This window comes from Zalophus californianus, chromosome 14 (genome assembly GCF_009762305.2).
Source record: "Zalophus californianus isolate mZalCal1 chromosome 14, mZalCal1.pri.v2, whole genome shotgun sequence".
NCBI lineage: Eukaryota > Metazoa > Chordata > Mammalia > Carnivora > Otariidae > Zalophus > Zalophus californianus.
In genome coordinates this window covers 27,374,308-27,394,952 of record NC_045608.1, presented here as the reverse complement: position 1 = coordinate 27,394,952, position 20,645 = coordinate 27,374,308, and the positions used below count along the sequence as shown (strand labels likewise).

At 44.7% G+C, this 20,645-nt stretch overlaps 1 protein-coding gene across 1 annotated transcript in view; it reads right to left on the bottom strand.

Moving 5' to 3' along the window:
- Positions 1-19,789, bottom strand: part of CRKL (CRK like proto-oncogene, adaptor protein) — a 37,726-nt gene extending 17,937 nt beyond the window's left edge. Inside the window, exons 1-2 of the mRNA XM_027576427.2 lie at positions 19,033-19,789; positions 5,713-6,178 (exon numbers count right to left, since the gene is read on the bottom strand). Of these exons, the coding sequence (XP_027432228.2) occupies positions 5,713-6,178; positions 19,033-19,343 (777 nt within the window). The 5' untranslated portion in view covers positions 19,344-19,789. The remainder of the gene's footprint in view (positions 1-5,712; positions 6,179-19,032) is intronic.
- Between the last annotated feature and the right edge of the window lie 856 nt (positions 19,790-20,645).

The window sequence follows — 20,645 nt, the reverse complement described above, 5'->3', positions numbered from 1 at the left end:
AATGGCAGATTCTATAAAACGTAAAAGGTGAGCATGAAATCAAACCTGGACAAAATTCTGAATGCAATTAGCAAACAGATGGTATCTGGAAGGCAATACAGGCTCAACCAAGAACAAGTCATGCCACAACAACCTCGTTATCTTTTTTTAGATATGCTACGTAGATCAGGAGAGGCTGCAGAGGACTTTAGTACAAAGATCTGGATCGTGCTTTTATGAAATCTGCAGTTAACATGAAACTGAGGGGGGTGATCAATATGCCAGATGACATAACAAGGATTTTAAAAGATTCAGATAACTGTACAGATGGTGTATGACAAAAACAAAAAGAAACGCACCCTCCCACCACAAACCTGAAGAGGGATAACTGTATGGTCACATACTAAAGTCCAAACATCGGGCTAAGCAAATACAGGAAGGGGACTCGTTGTTTCTTCCTGGTGGAGAGCTAAAAGGAACCACTCACAGACTATATTCCAGAACTTCCACAAGGACAGAGAGCTTTGTTTTCTCACTACTGAACTCCAAACTCCTTAACAATTTCTGCCACATTGTAAGTACTCAGTAAACCTTTGCTGAAGGAGTGTTTTTGGAGCCAGAGGGCCAATGGATTTAGATGCTGCAGAAAGCTAAAAGCATTAGGAAGATGGGCAGACTGAATGATCTAACTATTACTCAACTTGCCTTTCTTCCCCATCCTAAGTCACCTGAAGCCTCACTTGCAGGCCAAGAAAATGTTCTTCTTCCTCCACAGAATCTGTTCCACTGACTCTGATTCCCACAGATCCCTACTGTCACCAACTTTTTTTTTTAAACTAAGTAGGCTCCATGCCCAGTGTAGAGCCTAACATGGAGCTCAAACTCACGACCCTAAGATCGAGACCTGAGCCAAGATCAAGAGTCTGATGCTTAAGTGACTGAGCCAGGCACCCTCACCAACTGTTCTCTTAATCCATACCACAGGGGAAAGCTCCACTGAGGTTCCATTTAGATGCCTGGATACAAATTTTCATACAGCAAATAATCATAGGTATGCAGCCCCAGAGTTAAGGACAATGCTAAGAAAGTTCTTCCCTTGGGCGCCTGGGTGGCTCAGTCGTTAAGCGTCTGCCTTCGGCTCAGGTCATGATCCCAGGGTTCTGGGATCGAGCCCCACATCGGGCTCCCTGCTCCGTGGGAAGCCTGCTTCTCCCTCTCCCACTCCCCCTGCTTGTGTTCCCGCTCTCGCTGTGTCTCTCCTCTGTCAAATAAATAAATAAAATCTTTAACAAAAAAAAAAAAAAAGAAGAAGAAAGTTCTTCCCTTTCTTTTCTAGTCAGGAAAGTATACTGGAATACAAGCGTGTGAGAATGGTATCATAGGGAGATTCAAGCGTTTGCTCTAAATTATTTAAAAATCCATCAATAAAAAGGTAAGTTGCCTGTAAACTTCAGAACCTCCATCAGTTGTGAGAAACTGGCTATTTTATGCCTCAGTGAAGGCAACATAAGAAAACTGTTCGTCTCCTCAGCCTAGCCCTTTGATGACAAGGCAACAGCCCACTTCCTCTGCTTTGTCTTTTGCCGCTTTTGCCCAACATACTACACTCTTACCAACCTGCAGCTACTCGGTGGTATTAAGTCTTGTTCATGTTAAGCTCTTACCTCTGCCAGGAATGTCTCCGGCACTTCACCCACCTAACTTCTATTCATCCTTCAAAACTCAGTTTGAGGGTCACCTCCTCCAGGAAGGCTTCCCAGACAAATACCCACACTCCCATCTCCTACCCTCGCCCTTCCCCACTCTCCCTCCTACTCTGTTATTAGAGCACTTACCACATTGCTGGTTTCTGTCTCTATTCTCTCACTAGGTGGTAAACACCTTGGTGGTAGGAACCTACAAGACATCCCTCACAGGTTGGTTGCATGAATGGATGATTAATGAACAAACTCACATCAACTTTCAGAACAAGGGTGCCTTTTAGACTCCAAAGAATTTAAGTAGCTTGCCCAAGATCACACTACAAAAAGCCAGGACTTGAATGCAGGTCCATGATCTTTCCTTGACCATCTTGCTTTACCACACCCCAGGTACCCAAGTATTCCTTTTCAAATTAAATCCCAAGCATCAACTCACTTCTTGAAAAGAGGTAAACAAGAGAGAAAAACGGCTAAACACAGACCTGTTTCAAAAATCTCTCTTTATGGGGACCTGGGTGGCTCAGTCGGTTGGGCGTCTCTGCCTTTGGCTCAGGTCATAATCCTGGAGTCCCTGGATCGAGCCATGCATCAGGCTCCCTGCTTGGTAGGAATTCTGCTTCTCCCTGTGCCCCTTACCCCGCTCTCATGCACATGCGTACTCTCTCAAATAAATAAATAAAATCTATAAAAACAAATATAAATATTAAAAATAAATAAAATCTCTCTTGTAGGAATGTTTTGAAAATCAAGTTTTATGAAAATAGTGTGAAATGATTCATGAAATAAAGTTCACCTAAGCCCTCATCGTTCTAATACCATCAAGGGAAATAAGGAAGCTTCAATTACTGGCACATCTTGTCCTACTTACTTCACCTTTCTTATTTTAATTTTAATACTTTTCCTGGTAACCTAATTGCAAAAGTCTCAAGAGAGTTGTTTTTAACAAGATCAGACACGCACTAAGTTTTAGAAGATAACGCAGCTCATAGAACTATTTACTTATGCTATAGCCAAAAGTCTCATTTAAATATACAGAATGAGAAATACCATCAAGTGGAATTTGGCAAAAGTTTACTACTCGGGTCCCCCTTACACTCTCGGTGAAACACCAAAGCAAGCCTTTGATGAGACTTAACACAGCTGGGGTAGTGTCACAAGGAGACTAACCTCTTTCTGGGGTCTGAGAAACAAGAACTGCATAACGGTCAAGTATGTGGGTTACCTTAAAATATACATCATTTTATTTATTTATTTGAAATAGAGCGAGGGCACCTGGGTGGCTCAGATGGTTAAGCGTCTGCCTTTGGCTCACGTCATGATCCCAGAGTCCTGGGATCGAGCCCCGTATCGGGCTCCCTGCTCAGTGGGGAGCCTGCTTCTCCCTCTGCCTCTACTGTTCCCCCTGCTTGTGCTCTCTCGCTCTGTCAGATAAATTAAAAAAAAAAAAAATCTGAAATAGAGCGAGACAGCACAAGCAGGGCAGAGAGGGAGCCTGAAGCGGGGCTCAATCCCAGCATGGTGGGATCATGACCTGAGCTGAAGGCAGATGCTTAACCAACTGATCCACCGAGGCGCCCCAATAGCCATCATTAGCCAGGCTTTTAATCCTCATCCTGATCTAAGGCACCTACACACATTTATCTGCTCACCAAGCTCTAAATGATCTCCTTTGGGGGTGCCTGGGTGGCTCATTCAGTTAAGCAGCCAACTCTTGATTCCAGCTCAGGTCATGACCTCAGGGATCTGAGATCTTCTGCGATCGCCCCGTGCTGGGATTCCCTGCTGAGTGGGCAGTCTGCTCAACGATTCTCCCTCTCCCTCTGTGTCTCCCACTCCCGCCCCGGCTCCCGCCCGCATTCTCTAATAAATAAATAAATCTTATTAAAAAAAAAAAGAAAATAAATGATCCCCTTTATAGTATCCGGTCTTCCACTCTACAATCCCCCCGATGCACAGTCTGAGCAATGCACAGGAGATACAGGTTTCTAAAATGCACACACATCTTAGAGCTAGAGGTCAACAGGCAGGTGGCCTAAATGGAGTGAGACTTTAAACCCTAGCTCAGGTAAGAGCCCAATTCCTGACTTCCTCTATGGAGTCTGGAATTCTGACTGGGTGCCTCAACCCCCATGCGCCTAACACATGTGAGTCACAACAACTCTCTGAATCCGAGCTCTCCACTCCTATGATGAGACAACAGATGTGAAAATGCCTCAAAAGGCAGGAATCACTATGCAAACTGGAAGGTTTTAGAGCCCAGAACACCCCACGTAATTTTAGGGTGCTGTGTGAACTAGGCTAGGGGTGTATACCTGTGCAGGGGCAGGTCTGTGTGGGGATGAGAAAGCTGGAAGGTCTACTCAGCCAGGATTCAGTCTGGTTTCTTTCCTGTTCCTCCACTGGGAAGCATTAAAAGCATGTGGCTCCTGCTTAAACCTGGTCCCTGCCACAAGCCCCAGAAACTTACTCCTTTACAGCCAATGTGAGAGGGAGAAGTAATCAGACTCTGCAACAAACCTTCAGGTGTAGTTCGCTCGGACATTACTCTTCATCCAAGGAAAACGGAGGATAACCAATGGAAAAAACCACACACACAAAAATCAATGCTAGCTTTTATCTGTGGACAGGCTGTTCTATGGGTTAAGTTCTGCTTTTTGAAGCCAACAGACTCCATTACTTCATCCTTCTGTCATGTACCTGGGCTGTCTCCCAACCCTGCCCTACTTTGACTTTGGGGTGAACACACAAAGAACAATCACTAGTGTAATCTCAGCTTCTCCAACATATATGCAATTTGATAATACCAACAAAGAATATTCAACCGTAATAATATTATAATGATACTTACTTACGTAATAATTTGTGGCTCACAAAGCATTTTCACAACTTATCTACAAATGAAAGAGCTAGGATTTGTGGCATCAAATTCCGCATTCTGAGATGTTAATATTTAGGGCCCATCTCACTGCACGTATTTTATACCTCGTAAAAAATAACATGAAAAATATATGGGACTATTCTAAAAATATTAATTTTTTAAAAATCTTTTTCCCCCCTTAAGTAGGCTCCACACCCAGCACGGAGCCCGACATGGGGCTTGAACTCATGATCCTAAGATTGAGACCCAAGCTGAGATCAAGAGTCGGACACTTAACCAACTGAGTCACCCAGGTACCCAAAAAATCTATTTTTCAAATCCTTCTGTTCTTCCTCTGGGGTTTGTGCTCATTTATGGTCACTCCAGGTTTATTGGATGTCTCATCAAACTTCTACTTTCTGTGATACACAGTTTATGCCCTCAAAAGGCTTATCAACACTGGTCTTCAGAACTTCTTGGTTCAGAAAGCCACAGTTACATGCTAAGCTCTCCAAGAGTCTTAAAAAAAATAAATCTGGTAAGGTCTGAGATATATATTTTTTTAATTAAAGATTTATTTATTTGAGGGAGAGCATGCACGAGCACAAGCAGGGGGAGGGGTGGAAGGAGAGGGAGAAGCAGACTCCCCACTGAGCAGGGAGCCTGATGTGGGGCTTGATTCCAGGACCCTGGGATCATGACCTGAGCAGAAGGTAGACACTTAACTGACTGAGCCACCCAGGCGCCCCAGTCTGAGATATTTTACACTTTTATTTCTTCCTAGCTGAAGAGGAATTTTAAGACATTTATTCATATTTCTCAACTAATCACAATGTCAGAAATATGGACCTGTACAAGTGGCTATGTGTCTACCTGTATGCTGATTTCATGTCTAGGTCATGGGTCTTTATTAACCATCATCTTTTCTCATTGGAAAGAAAACCAACTACTGTGAGACTAAACCTAGGAGAGACTACACCTTGGGAGAAACAAGGATAGGAAAGGACAAGAGTCATGTGGAACACTCACAGTGGATCTTCCAAAATCACCTAGTTATCTTATTCCCCTGAACAGAACTTTTAAGTGAGCAGTCATTACTTTGCAGAAACAAAATTAAAACTAAAAATGAAAACCGAATGTCAAAAAGACCCAAAAAACCAGCCCTGTAAATTTTACCTCTAATGCCAAGGCAGTCTTGTCATAAGCACAGGGTACTCTTTTCTGGATGGCTTTGGCAAAGACAGGTCCATTCTGTGTGGATGGCAAAGGGTTGATCGCTGCCCCAGGAGTACTGGAAACTGCAGGTAGAGGAGTTGTGGTCTGAGGTTGAGCATAGGCATGAGCAGGTTCTGGGATCCCATAACTGTTGGAATTCCTATTCCCGTGCTTTCCATGTGGTGAGGATCTCACAAGCTTTTCAACGTAAGGAACGGGAATCATCCCAATCCGGCCATCCTTGTTCCGGGCGCTCCACCACTGTTCTTCAGGCTTCTCTATTATGACCAGGATCTCACCCTTTTTAAAGGGCAGGTCTTCAGCATCATTCCCAGGAAAATCATAGAGAGTCCGTACATATTCCAGATTTTCTTCTGCTGTAGGCAGGTTAGGTGCTGATACAGATCCCATTGGTGGGCTTGGGTACCTTCAGAGAGAAAGAAAATTAACCCTAAGAGAAAAATCCTAACTCGATACCAGTAGTGTTTGTCAAACTTTTAAAAAAACCATTCTCCGCTACAATGAATTATTTCCCTGGCTATATTCTCAGTAGTTAAGAAGGTTCTGTCACACTGTTTTATGTTCTGCAGTTAGTATTGCCTGAATAGACCTTGTTAAATCACATGTCAAGTGCATACACACACACACCATCTCTGTTTCACAGGAATACACAGACTTTTTTTGTTTTTTGTTTACACAGAGATACAACTGGTCTGAATTTATTTTTACAATCTTGAGTAAGTTCAGTAGCTGCCTTCCTTAAGACCCTGTCACAGCCATCACACATTTTTCCTCCTGGTCCTAATCTATGGCATGCTTCCTGCACACTTCCCTGGGCATCCAGAGAGAAAATGACAAAGGCTTCAGTTTCTGTGTCCTTCAAAATACAAAAACCAGAAAAGGGTTTATACGCCTGTCAAATTAAAAACAAACAAAGAAACAAACCCATATTGCATTTTATGCAGAAATCACCATCTGAGCATCAAAATGAACACAGGGACCTTTTCACTGCAGAACTCACAGGCAAGAGCTCTCATCAAAGCATCAGTCCAGACACCACCACACCCCTCTGCTATGCTCAAGAGATCAGCCTGTATTTGCCAGGCTGCAGAATACCCTCCCAGGTTCAGTTATAAAAGTGCAGTCCCTGCTCTCCAGTAACACCCCCATCTATAATGCTTCTTCTGCAAAAGAAGTATAGCAGTCTCTCTTCACCTAAGAAATGTTCTGAGAAGTTGCAAATACACCAACTTGCGGGGGAAAAAAAAAACTATTTTACCATTAGCTCCCTCCACCACTTAACTTTTCTAAAGCACAGAATCTACACCAGAGTAACAAACCCTGGGCTTCATCCAAAGAGTTCGCACCTCTGAAGTGACTCTGCCTGCAACCATCCATCACCAGAGCCCCGTTCTAGAGTAACCTTGAGGTAGAGTAAGCCAAAAATAGGAAATGCCTGTTTAACCACTATGGTTTCCAATTTATCTTATTTTTATTTTTTTTAAAGATTTTATTTATTTATTTGAGAGAGAGAGAATGAGAGAGAGCAGGAGAGGAAAGAGTCAGAGGGAGAAGCAGACCCCCTGCTGAGCAGGGAGCCCAATGCGGGGCTCGATCCCGGGACTCCAGGATCATGACCTGAGCCAAAGGCAGTCGCTTAACCAACTGAGCCACCCAGGCGCCCCCCAATTTATCTTTTTTTTAAAAAGATCATTTATTTATCTACTTATTTGGGGGTGGTGGGAGTGTGTGCAAGTGGGTGGAGGGGCAGAGGGAGTAAGAAAATCCTCAAGCAGTCTCCCTCCTGAGCAGGGAATCCAACACAAGCCTCAATCCCAGGACCCTGAGATCATGACTGGAGCCGAGATTGAGAGTCGGCTGCTTAACCAACTAAGCCCCCCAGGTGCCCCTGTTTTATCGTCTATTAACTCATGTCCATTCTCTTTCTTTCCTTCAATTAATGATCTAAAAAGTTACTTCATATAACAACGCGATCTCCTACGTTTAAATATTTTTTACATTTTATTTTATGTTAGTCACCATACGTTACATCATTAGTTTTTGATGTAGTGTTCCATGATTCACTGTTTGCGTATAATTATGTTTAAATATTTTAATTTTTTTTCCTTTATAAAAAATGCCACCATGTTACAACATTCAGCAAAAAAGGATAACAAGGGATGCCTCGTTGGCTCAGTCAGTAGAGCATGCAACGCTTGATCTCCTGGTTCTGAATTCAAGCCCTGTTGCGTACAGAGATTACTTACAAATAAAATAAAATCTTAAAAAACAAAAACAACACCCAGCTCCCCCCAAAAAAGAGAAAAAAAAAAAAAACAAAAAACCCCCACAGCTCCTGCCCCATCACAGCTACTTTTTCACCCCTCCCACTGGCCAAATTTATGGCTTTTTTAAAAAAAAAAAAGACCGGGGCGCTTGGGTGGCCCAGTCGTTATGCGTCTGCCTTCGGCTCAGGTCATGATCCCAGGGTCCTGGGATCGAGCCCCGCATCGGGCTCCCTGCTCGGCGGGAAGCCTGCTTCTCCATCTCCCACTCCCCCTGCTTGTGTTCCCTTTCTCGCTGTCTCTCTCTCTCTCTGTCAAAATAAATAAATAAAATCTTAAAAAAGATTTTATTTATTTATTTGAGAGAGAGAGAGTGCATGAGCAGGGAGAGGGGCAGAGAGAGAGAGAGAAAATATCCAAGTGGACTACCGCTGCGCATGGAGCCCAACGCCAAGCTGGATCTCATGACCCATGAGATCAGGACCTGAGCTGAAACCAAAGGCTGGACGCCTAACAGACTGAGCCATGCAGGCACCCAAACTTTATGGCTTTCTTAAAAGAGTCCTGTGTGTGCCCATGGCAGTTTTTCTGCCTAATACCATACTACAGGTGTTTTCCTATATCACTGATCTACATGATCATTTACTTTTATGTCAGGATAACATTTCATCCTGTGAGCCTGCAGCAATTAAGCATCCCTGTGTTTCTGGATATTTAGTTTTTCTTTCTCCCTATTTGATCATCAACACGACAAAGTCTTTTGAATACAGTTTCTTGATATTCAATTTTTTAGGGGGGGGGAGGGGGAGATGGAGAGGGAGGGAATCTGAAGCAGGCTCCACGCCCAGCACAGAGCCCAACCTGGGGCTCAATTTCACGATCCTGAGTTCACGGCCGGAGCTGAAACCAAGAGTCGGATGCCCAACCAACTGAACCATCTCAATATTAGATTTTTTGTAAAGCCTAGATTTCCAGATTAAAGAACAGGGACATTTTCATGGCCCTTGGTACACACTGCCACACTACTTTCCAAAAGGCAGTCTTCATAATTTGGCAAAACTTACATCTTTTAAATGTAAATGACTAGTTTAATATAGTATACAAACAACTGAATTAACAGCAGTCTATGTATTATGCCATGGTGATTAGGAGCTTGATTTAAAACCTCTAAAATCTCAGGGGGTCTGCTTCTCCCTCTCCCTCTGCTGCTCCCCCCTGCTTGCACTCACTCGCACTCTGCCTCTGTTTAAAATACACTCTTTCAAATAAATTGATAAAATCTTAAAAAAAAAAACCCTCTAAGATCTTATTGCTTATTAACAACAACGTGATACTGAGGGGCAAACTGCTTAATATCAATACATTTTGAAAAGAGATTAAAAAAAAATGAAAAGAGCTAGCAGGAGTAGCAATAGTAATAGAGTTGACACTTTCTACCTATGCCAGGCACTGTTTGCAGTCTATACAGACTTTAAATTATTTCATCCTCTCAGCAATCCTGTGATTATCCCCATCTTACAGATGAGGAAGCCAATGCCAACACAGGGTTATATTTGTACTCAGGCAGTCTGGTTCTAGAGTACTCATTCATAACCTCTAAGCTAGTCAGCCTCGGGAATAAACCCCGCGTCTTTTGGGTGCATGGGAATTAACGTCAGATTGTATGTGAAACATGCACAATAGTTCCTGGTTGTTACTGAGCATCCAATTAGCTCCCCACCCCTACCGTCTTTAAGGTACACCGTGCCCCTATTTCAACGGCCACAATCTGTGAAAAGTTTGGGTAGTACTACATAAATCTCAGATACTTTACTAAAAGCACAATCAGTTCCATCTCAGACCCCAGCCAAGGGTATTTCATTATCTGTATACTTAAGTTAAAAGCAGGTATTTCTACACCACAAATTATGAGGACACTAATACAGTTTCAGTGGGGATTAACACTAACAAAATTCATCTACCCAGGTATCCACCAGACTTACTATATACTAAGAACTTGGGAGACAATCGCTTCTCGGCCTTTTGGCTAAGATCAGGTGTAGAACTTGGCAGACAGACAATGAATTAAAACCAAGTTCTTGCTTTTAAAAGACTGCCAATTTAGCAGAGAGACTAGAAGACAAAAACACAGCACAACGGGTAATTAATACGCCATGACAGAAGCTGACAGGGTCAAGGAGCACTCAAAGGAAGGCGTGAGTTCTATTAAGGGGCAGGAGAACAGGCAAGGAGGCAATGCACTAGAAGCTGAAGACTAGCCCCCTTCGGAATTGAAAGATTTTGTTGAAGACAGGCTTACATATTTTGGTTCTAAATCAGAAAAAGACTAGAGGCCCGAAGGTTCAAACGCTCCCTTCCCCAGCCTCCCCATACCTCACGGGACACACTACTCATTCCTATAAGCACAGACCAGGAGCTTTGCTGGCGAGGCCCTCGAGGTTGACAAACTTCTCTAAAAGGCTGGTACATGTTTGAGGCTTTACGGACTATACATATGGCCTATGTTGTATACTCTTCTTTTTTTAAAATACACTCTTTCAAAAATAGAAGAACCATTCTTCACTTCAGGACACTATACAAAAACTGAGTCTGGCCTAGAAGCCTGCAAACTATGGCCTATGGGCCATTCAGCCTACTGTATGGTTTTGTAAATAAAGTTTTATTACAACACAGCCAAACTCACTCATTTACAGTATTGTCTATGACTGTTTTTGTGGTGTAAGAGCATAATTGAGAAACTGTTAGAGACTATACGGCCTACAAAGCTTAAAATATTTACTATCTGCCCCCTTATTGAAAATTTGCTGATTCGTTGTCTAGATTACTGGCTTAAAAGAGCAGAGGGTGCTTTTCAACTTTCAATACTTCCCTGGTGAGGAGGATGTATGCAAATGTGACAAAGATGGAGGACAGCTTATACTTTCTCCACCATTATACTGCTAGAGTGACCATAGGGCTCATTTCCCAATTTAGTACATACCCAGATCCCTCAATTCACATCAAATCAATCTCCCAGCCACATCCCTGACATAAATTCAAAGTCTTCCACCCCATATCCTCAAACTCATGTATTCATCAAAATTCCCTGCAAATTACACATTAGTTCCACTGTAGACGTGAAACCATGATGATGCCAGGGCAAATTATCCTGCCCTTTCTATCAGGTCCCACAGCCCAAAGTAATATGTAACATAAAACTGCAACAATTCATTTTCCATTTGTTCCTTGATCAAGACTGTAAAAGAGCATCTGTAAACTCCTCTTTAAATTTTACAGACAAAGAGGGGTGCCTGGGTGGCTCAGTCAGTTAAGCACCTGCCTTTGGCTCAGGTCATGATCTTGGAGTCCCGGGATTGAGCCCCAAGTCCAGCTCCCTGCTCAGCCAGAAGTCTGCTGCTTCCTCTGCCCCTCACCCTGCTCGTGAGCTCTCTCTCAAATAAATAAAATCTTAAAAAAAATAAAATTTACATACAAAGTTTTCCAAGCCCATTCAAATATTCTAAGGCCCATGCTTCTCCCTGTCTTGTGCCTATAGTCCACAGCATACTGAGCGGTTAGTTAGATGACTAACTGGAAATTGGCCTTTCCTACCTAATGTCAATGAACCCCCTCTCCTTTAGGTAAAAAGCATTCTCAGCTTCATATATAAAGCACAGATAAAACATTTTCTTTAAACCTGAGCATTAATATCTTCTAAGCTTAAAATTTCCTTCATGCAAAAGAAGGAATACAACTTCTGAGAGAATTTCAAAGGTACTGGTAATCTAGTTCTTTAAAGGGGTCACGTGGGTAATGATGAATTTTCTTATTATATACATGTCTATACATACTCTCTTGTATGTATGAAAATATTTCACAGTAAAAAGTTGGGGAAAAAAACAAAATAGGTAAGAATCAATTCTTCTTTTTAAAGATTTATTTAGGGGCGCCTGGGTGGCTCAGTCGTTAAACGTCTGCCTTCGGCTCGGGTCATGATCCCAGCGTCCTGGGATCAAGCCCCGCATCAGGCTCCCTGCTCCGCGCAAAGCCTGCTTCTCCCTCTCCCACTCCCCTTGCTTGTGTTCCCTCTCTTGCTATGTCTCTGTCAAATAAATAAATAAAATCTTTAAAAAAAAAATAAATACTTATTTATTGGGGTGCCTGGGTAGCTCAGTCAGTCCAGAGCCCAACTCTTGATTTGGGCTCAGGGCATGATCTCTGGGTCCTGAGATCGAGCCCTGCATAGGCTCCCTGCTCACCGGAAAGTCTGCTTGTCTCCCTCTCCCTCTGTTCGCTCTCTCTCTCTCTCAAATAAATAAATCTTTAAAAAAAAAAAAGGCTTATTTATTAGAAAAAGAGAGTGCTCATGAGTGGGGGGAGGGGCAGAGGTAGAGAATTCTCAAGCAGACCCGACCCCGCCCCCAGCAGGAACCGGACACTCCTCCCCCTCTTCTGAGCCAAAACCAGGAGTCCAATGCTCAACCGACTAAAAGCCACCCAGGCGCCCCAATAAGAGAATCAATTCTAAGAAGACTGGCTAAAAAAACTCTCTAGTGAAATGGCACTGAATGCTGAGGACCTCACCTTTCCATCCCTAGATATTCACACCATCACTTACAGCTTTCTTTCTATGCCTGTGGCTACCTCTCCACCCCATTCCACAGCTCTTCTGCTCATTCTGTGTAGCCCAGCTAAGTTTAGACTCTCAAATCTACATTATTTAGCCCCCAATTCTCTTAATAACAAACCCATCAGACTGCTAAACTTGGCTTCCAGTAAGCATCTCAAAGAGTCTCCCTACTGAAAACAATCATCCCTCCTCACCCGGATCAATTCTCTTCCCTTCTTTCAAGACACCACTGAATCATCCCTGAAGTCATATCTCTTTCCTCACCGTCTACATGCAATTGCCCAGCGAAGACGGTTAGTTTCTACTTTATAGTCCGAAAGCATGTGATCTCAGTTAGGCTTCTCACGACTCCTTCTCCTGTAACAGCTCTTAATTAGTCCCATACCCTAGACTCTCTCCCTACCCAGTCCCACACCAGAACAGTTTCTAAAGTCTAACTGGCCATGGCAATTCTCTTCTCAAAAGCTTTAGACAGCTCCCACTGTTAAACTCATTCACAAAGCACAGGAGGCCCCTTCACAATTTAGCATTATTCTTCCTTCCTACCTCACTGCCCATCACTCACGTTAATTACAACTCTGTGCCTTTCCCAGCAGGCACTGCCACCACCTTTTCTCCCCTCCTTCTCATCTCTTCTTTCAAGCCTTCCCTGACCCCTCAGTTGATCATTCTTGCTTTTAAGCTCCCAAGGTATTCCATTTTAACTTGATTTACTCCCATTGTATGCCTTGAGTCTAGTACTGGACTTTGGTGTAGAGTAGGCTCAATACAGTGAAATTCCTGCTATTAAAAATAAAATGTCAAAGACAGGGAAGCATTTCCCATTCCTGTTTCTATCCTTTTTTTCCCCTCCTTCTGAAAACACAAAAACTTCAGCACTCCCAATTCCCTATATCTGGTTTAATTCTGTATACAAAGAAATCCTGTATGCCATCTGGTTTGCCGTCCAAGCCTCTTCAGTTCACCACTGTCCCATTCATGCTCTCAGTCATCATTCCAGACTAGTTGCCACATGCTTAGTGGCCCCACCTTACTTGGTATGATCTCAGCTCAGACTCTAAAATAATCTGAATTCCCACTAATAAGCACTGTCCATTTTTACTTATCAGGAACTAAAATATTTTAGCCTGAAGGAAACCTAGAAATAATCTAGTCCAACTCTTTAGGTTAAAAAAAAAATTCTTTCTAAGGTTAAAAATTTGAGTCGTAAATAAGAGAAAAGTCACAAATCAAATGGCTACCAGTACTTTACATGCCATGGGAACGCAACTCTTAACTGGGCAAGCTTCCATTCCCAGCATAATGACCATGTTCTTGTATCTCATTTGAATCAAATTTAGATGATTTAAACTACTAGTAAAAGGAAAATCAAAGGTTTATTCCCAGTGCCAAATTCTATGCTAATCAAAATTACTGGTAATCCTTCTCCCCCACTCCTAATTCTAAAAGTCCAGATGTGAGTTCCCTCAATATTTAGAACAGGGGATGTGGAAGGAGGTGTGATCATGTGGCCCATGGCATCCTCTGGTCCATGCAGGGCTTGGCTTCTGCTTCACAGGTGGAAGGGCCCTCCTCTGGGCACTCAGGTTAAGCTGGGCATCCTTTTTCAACTACTCTACCATAGCAGATAGCATGGAAATGGCCTTTTAAAAAATCTCAGCACCAGGGATGCCTGGGTAGCTCCATCAGTTAAGCGTCTGCCTTCAGCTCAGGTCATGATCCCAGGTGCTGGGATCGAGTCCTGCACTGGGTTCCTTGCTCAGTGGGGAGCCTGCTTCTCCCTCTCCCTGCTGCTTCCTCTGCTTGTGCTCTCTTTCTGACAAATCAAATCTTAAAAAAAAAAAAAAACTCAACACCAGTAACCTTCTCAAGAACATGACGGGGATTGTTGATTCAATGTTAGTTCCATGTTACTAAGTACATGAGATGTGCAATGTCTGCTGACAAAAATCAAAAATTTTCTAAGGGTCCACTTGCCTCAGTTAAAAAACTTTACTTCTCAGCTTTTTCTCCTAGCCTTCAAAACTAGAGAATTATATAAGCAAAGCAAGCTATGCAAAACACAGTTTCTAAACCACAGGAAAATGGATTTCGTATTTAAACAATCCACCTAGGGCACCTGGGTGGCTCAGTCGTTGAGCGTCTGCCTTCGGCTCAGGTCATGGTCCCAGGGTCCTGGGATCGAGCCCCACATCGGGCTCCCTGCTCAGTGGGAGGCCTGCTTCTCCCTCTGACCCTCCCCCTGCTTGTGTTCCCTCTTTCGCTGTCTCTCTCTCTGCCAAATAAATAAATAAAATCTTAAAAAAAAAAATTACACCTACATCTAGGATGCCTGGGTGACTCAGTCAGTTAAGTGTCCGACTCTTGGTTTCGACTCAGGTCCTGATCTCAGGGTCCTGAGATCAAGCCCCTCGTTGGGCTCCTCACGGAGTCTGATTGTCCCTCTCCCTCTGCTCCTCTCCGGCACTGGCCCCCCCCGATAAATAAAAATAAAATCTTTAAAAAAAAAAATGACACCCACATGCTGAAAGAGAATCCTTTAGAATCACTCAAAATCAACAAAAGCCATATGATACGATATGACACTTTTTGGGGGCTAAATTTAAAACGCACCACATGGGCGCCTGGGTGGCTCAGTCGTTAAGCGTCTTGCCTTCAGCTCAGGTCATGATCTCAGGGTCCTGGGATCAAGTCCCACATCGAGCTCCCTGCTCTGGGGGGAGCCTGCTTCTCCCTCTCCTTCTGCCTGCCACTCTCCCTGCTTGTGCTCTCTCTCTCTCTCTGTCAAATAAATAAACAAAATCTTTTGAAAAATAAAAATAAAACCCACCACAGGAACACTACAAATACAAAAGGCAATTAATAAGATAAACTGAGAGGACACGAAGTTACAAATGTACCAAGTCATCTTTGTTTCCTCCTCTCTCTTCCCTCACCATCCCCCCTCCCATCAGCAACATCAATCTTAACTCCCAAAACAGACACCTCCAAGTCACAGCTCTACATCAGTCTATGACCTGTGACATATATGTCATCAGCCACCATCATTTTGCACCCAAATTACAGTGTCAACTCCATATCACTCCTGTGCTTCAAACTCCTTCCATGGGACCCACTGCACTTTAAATAAAATCCAATTTCCTTATCTTGACCATTACATCTCCTAACTCTTCTCATAGAACCCCTTTATTTAAGTACCACACTCCCAACCCAATGGCTATCTTCCTGACCTCAGGACTTTGTGTAAGCTCTTCCCTATGACTGGAAGGCTCTTCCCCCCCTTCTTAGCCCAGGCCTTCCCAAGGCTTGCCTCTTCCCTACCCTTGGGTAGCTTCATGCTTTCCCTGACCACACTATACCAGGTAGGTCCCTCCTATTATATTCTCTCTGCTCAGCTTCATTTCCTTCATAGCATTTATTAATCCTGTATTTTATTTATTTTCCTACTTTTAGTTTGTCTCTTTCAATAAAACAGAAGTTCTATTATGGAGAAAGTACGTCTGCCATCCATTGTTCTCAGTCCCCATCACTGGGATATAACTCTTGTAAATATCTGAATAAAAATATAAAACCAGGGGTGCCTGGATGACTCAGTTAAGTGTCTGCCTTTGGCTTAGGTCATGATCCCAGTGTCTGGGGATAGAGCCCCACACTGGGCTCCCTGCTCAGCGGGGAGTCTGCCTCTCCCCCATCTCTGCTCTCTCTCCTGTTCTCGCTCTCAAAATAAATAAATCTTTTAAAAAAAATATAAATGTTGAGGAACATTCCAATAAAAAAGATCAGACTAGAAAACAAGCACCAGTCCTTAAATTCTGAGGAAGTCATAGTTATAATTTTTCACTAAGCAAAATAAAACAAAACACGAACTTTTAGCTAAAGGGCACGAAACTCTGGCCTTAAGAGCTCAGTTTTGATGCCTAAACCACTTAATGTATCTTGTTTGGGGTGTGAAGAGGCACTAAACTGACTTGCATTTGGCCAAGGCTTTACAGGGTACCTCTAGTTTTCTACAAAGGCTGAAAACATATCAAACCAATTTTCGAATTTCAGGCTCAGGGGAGAAAATCCAAAGATTAAGAAAGAAAATCCAGTCCGGATCTAATTCAACCAGAATTGTGATCTTCCTCCGAGACACCAACAGAAAATAAAAACCTAAATTACAACAACATGCCTGGGGCAGAGAGTGAAGAGGAGGAGAAACAATTACAGCTTCGTGTAAGTGGGAGGGAAAGGCCCTATTATTTGAGGGGCCTAGAACAGCAGTTACAATTTCAATAGGTGAGGAGTGGGGGTGGGGGGCGGGTTTAAGCAGTCAACCTAGAGTCAGCAGCCCAGCCAACAGGTGGAGCAAAGCTACAAAGGTGTGAGAAAGTAGGCAGGGATGGCTACCAGGGATTAAATGAGTTGCCTAGTGGGACTGCACTGAAGGAAGAACAAGGTGGGGAGTGGGGGGAGGACAGGCATTCAAAACAGAAAGTTATGTCTGGTATCTGGAAAGACACATGTATGAAAAATGTGGAGTTGTTTTTGTTGGTAATGGGAAGCTACTGCAGCATATTCCTTTTTCTCTCTCTAGAAGGAGATCAAACCATTTACCAACATTTTCTGAAACAGCTATTGTTATAATACCTGTGTCACTTCAAAGCAAGCACAATGCCTTGAACATAGCATGGCTTAATAAATGCCTGAAATTAATGATATTAATTCACCTCCAAGAGTTGGAGAAGTAATTCACTTAAACATACTAAAAATCTCATTATAGTTGGTTCTAATATTTTCTCCATCCAACCCCTTATATCAGAATATACTGCGCTCAAAGTTGACTCCAACTACCCGCATCTTTGGGGGCCTGGAGATTTCACTAATCAGATTCTTGGTGCCTAGGTCTTTGTTATACACTATTTGATTTATAATCACTTTCTCCCAGTTTTTATTTTTTTTTTAAGATTTTATTTATTTATTTGAGAGAGAGAATGAGATAAGAGAGAACAGGAAGGGGGGGAGGATCAGAGGGAGAAGCAGACTCTCCGCTGAGCAGGGAGCCCGATGTGGGACTCGATCCCGGGACTCCAGATCATGACCTGAGCTGAAGGCAGTCGCCTAACCAGCTGAGCCACCCAGGCGCCCCTTTCTCCCAGTTTTTAAAGTCCATTTAGTTCAGCAGTTAATCTTACAGTCATTATACTGTCATGGCTTTGTTTCTTCTTATTCCACGGAAGCAACACTTAAGCATCCACTGGGTGCTCCTTAATTATTATAGCTTTTAAAGGTTAAAGCTCAGAGGGACATCTCAGCAAATCTATAAAATCAAAAACAACTCATTCCAAAAATGAGCACCCTAACCTTTTAAAACAGAAGTTCAAGAAGCAAAATGGGCAGTAAAATACTTTTCATTTAAAAAAACTCCAGGCAATTTCTTCAGTTCAAATTTGGCATAATTTAAATAAAAGAAACGTGATAAAACACTGAAGACAAATTAAAGCAAATAGTCGAATAAAATAATGCATTTTACTTGGAAAAGAGGATGCTGGATGCTTAACTACTTAATCATTAAGACTTACAGATGCACAAAATGTACATCTAAAATTAAGCTAGGATAGAATTAAAGTGTAGCTCAAATATTTCCCTTAGTAATTAACATTTTAGCTTTATTCCTCCTTAGAATTTAATCAAATAGATTTCTGGCCCATTAGTGGTCCAGCCTGGGGGTTAACTATAATATAAAAACTCAAAAATATGTACTCGCTGAAGCCAGTGCATCTTCTTTTAAAATTTCTGTAATTATAAAACAAAAGGTGTCTGGTGTAATTCAAACTTGGCACCAAGGTATCAATATATAGTTCTGATATTTTACTTTTAAAGGTTTTGTATCTAAACGTGCAAGCATTTTCACTTGTCGGCTGTTAGTTCCAAAAGGCTGCAGTCCAAGAGTTCTTAAACTGGACCAGAGAGCCCAAAAACCTTGAACGGTGTGTAAAGTTGTGTGTACGCGCATTTTTAGGGAGGGGGAAATGCCATGGCTTCCCTGAGATTCTCAAAGAAGTCTGTGATCCAAAAAAGGTTTAAAAACAACAAAAACTCTTCTTTAGTAGGATAGCGCAATAGATAACGTGACGAAAGGCAAAAAGCGGGCCTTTTAACTATGAACCGCCGTTAAACATGTTTACAACGCATCCCCCCATCCAGTGACCCAGATCCTGACACTAGCCTTCCGTTCAGAATGCCTTCTGGAAAAGAACTTGGTTCAGAATGGAGTGAAAAGGGTTCAATTACACACCTCCACCCCCCACTCTTCGATCGATCCCAAGCGAACCACCCCTGGCATTCTCGACCCTCCTCCGCGGTAGGAGTGGGCTGTGCGCCCGGGCAGCGCGGGCGCTCGCGTACCTGGGCGCGGGCTCGATTAGGGTGGTGGTGTCCAGGTAGTGAATCTTGTAGAACTCCAGCAGGGCCGGCAAGTGGTCAAACTCCTGGTCCCCGATCTTAAAACGGCGGTTGGGCAGCGAGTTGATGATGTAGTGGGAGACCCGCGAGTTCTCGGACACAGACAGCACATAATCCCCGGGGCAGGTGGAGGAATCGCGAACTAGGAACATACCGTGGCGCTGGCCCTGGAGCCGGGTCTGCGCCTCCTGGCGAGACACCGGCCCCATGTACCAGGCGGAGCGGTCTGAGGAGTCGAACCTGGCGGAGGACATCGTGTCGGACCGGGGCTCTGCGGCGGGTCGGGGCGGTGGCTGCTCTCGTCTGTTCTGGACGCCTTTGCCCGACAGACGGCTTTGCGGCCAAGGAAGGGCCTCTTGGCACACCTCGAGGCGCGCTTAGAGGGCAGAGCCAGCACCTTCCTCTCGGCTCCGGGCCCGCAGCATCCTCCGCCGCCGCCCGCCTGCTCCGGGGCCGCCTCACGGAGGGAGCCGGCCCGGGGAATGCAGGGCACAGCCCGAGGTCTGGGCGGGAGAAGCCGAGCCGCAGCGGAGGCCGCCCCGGGATTCTCGGGCTGCCCGGCGTACCGGCGGTGCTTCCAGTCACTCCTGGCCCGGAACGCGCCGACTCCGCGCCCCCCACGGCTCTGCAAGGACCCCCGCCGCCACACGAAGCACCGGACTCCCAGGAGCGTCGCGCCTCCGGGGCGGTTTTGCCCAGCCCGTTCCCAAGAGCCACAGCAACAAAATGGCGGACGCGGGAGAAGCGGCCGGCCACCTCCCCCCTCCGCTCAGTGCCCTCGATCTGCGCACGCGCGGGCTGTAGCTCCCAGCTGCCGCCCGGGCCCTCCCCGTGACGTCACGTGGCGCGACCAATCAGGAGCACGGTCGTGACGGTCGGGGCGTCCGCCGCTTTCGGCCGCTCCCGCGTTCCGGGAGGAGGCGGAGGAGGCGGGGGTGGCGGAGGAGGCGGGGGTGGCGGAGGAGGCGGGGGTGGCGGAGGAGGCGGAGGTGTTGGCTGCAGCCACTCCCTTCCTGGGCTGCGGTGCGCCGCCGGGGGCGCTGCCGCTGTGGGCTCGCCCCGCTCTTGCAGGAAAACAGCTGGAGTCGAGAGGGAGCGGCTTTTCGAAAACCTGCTCCGCGAACAAAGCATAATGTGCATGCCTAATCTCTGGCCTTGGAGGCGTGGCACTGAGGTGACCTGGCTGGCCGAGGGGCCCAGGGGGACCAGCGCTGGGGGAAATCTACGGGCGGACAGGCCTCAATGGGTCCAAGTGGCTCTAGAAGATGACCGCGGGGGCTGCGGTGACCAGCAGTTAGGGACGAGTTGACCTAGACCTGAGGTGGCCTAATAGGCTAAGGGAACCAGAGTGGCCAGGAGACTCGACAGGCACAAATGGGGGGTTGTGAAGGTTGGATCGACAGGATTAAGTGGTCTAAGAAGTCTACGGTCTGGTGCAATCTGGCCATTAGCGCTTAATTGATACAAGTAAAATGCGGACTCCTCCGTGCGTGGCTTGAAGACCTCGTCTGTTCCGGATTCCGCTGCTTCTCTGAGTTAATCTCTTCGCATTACCC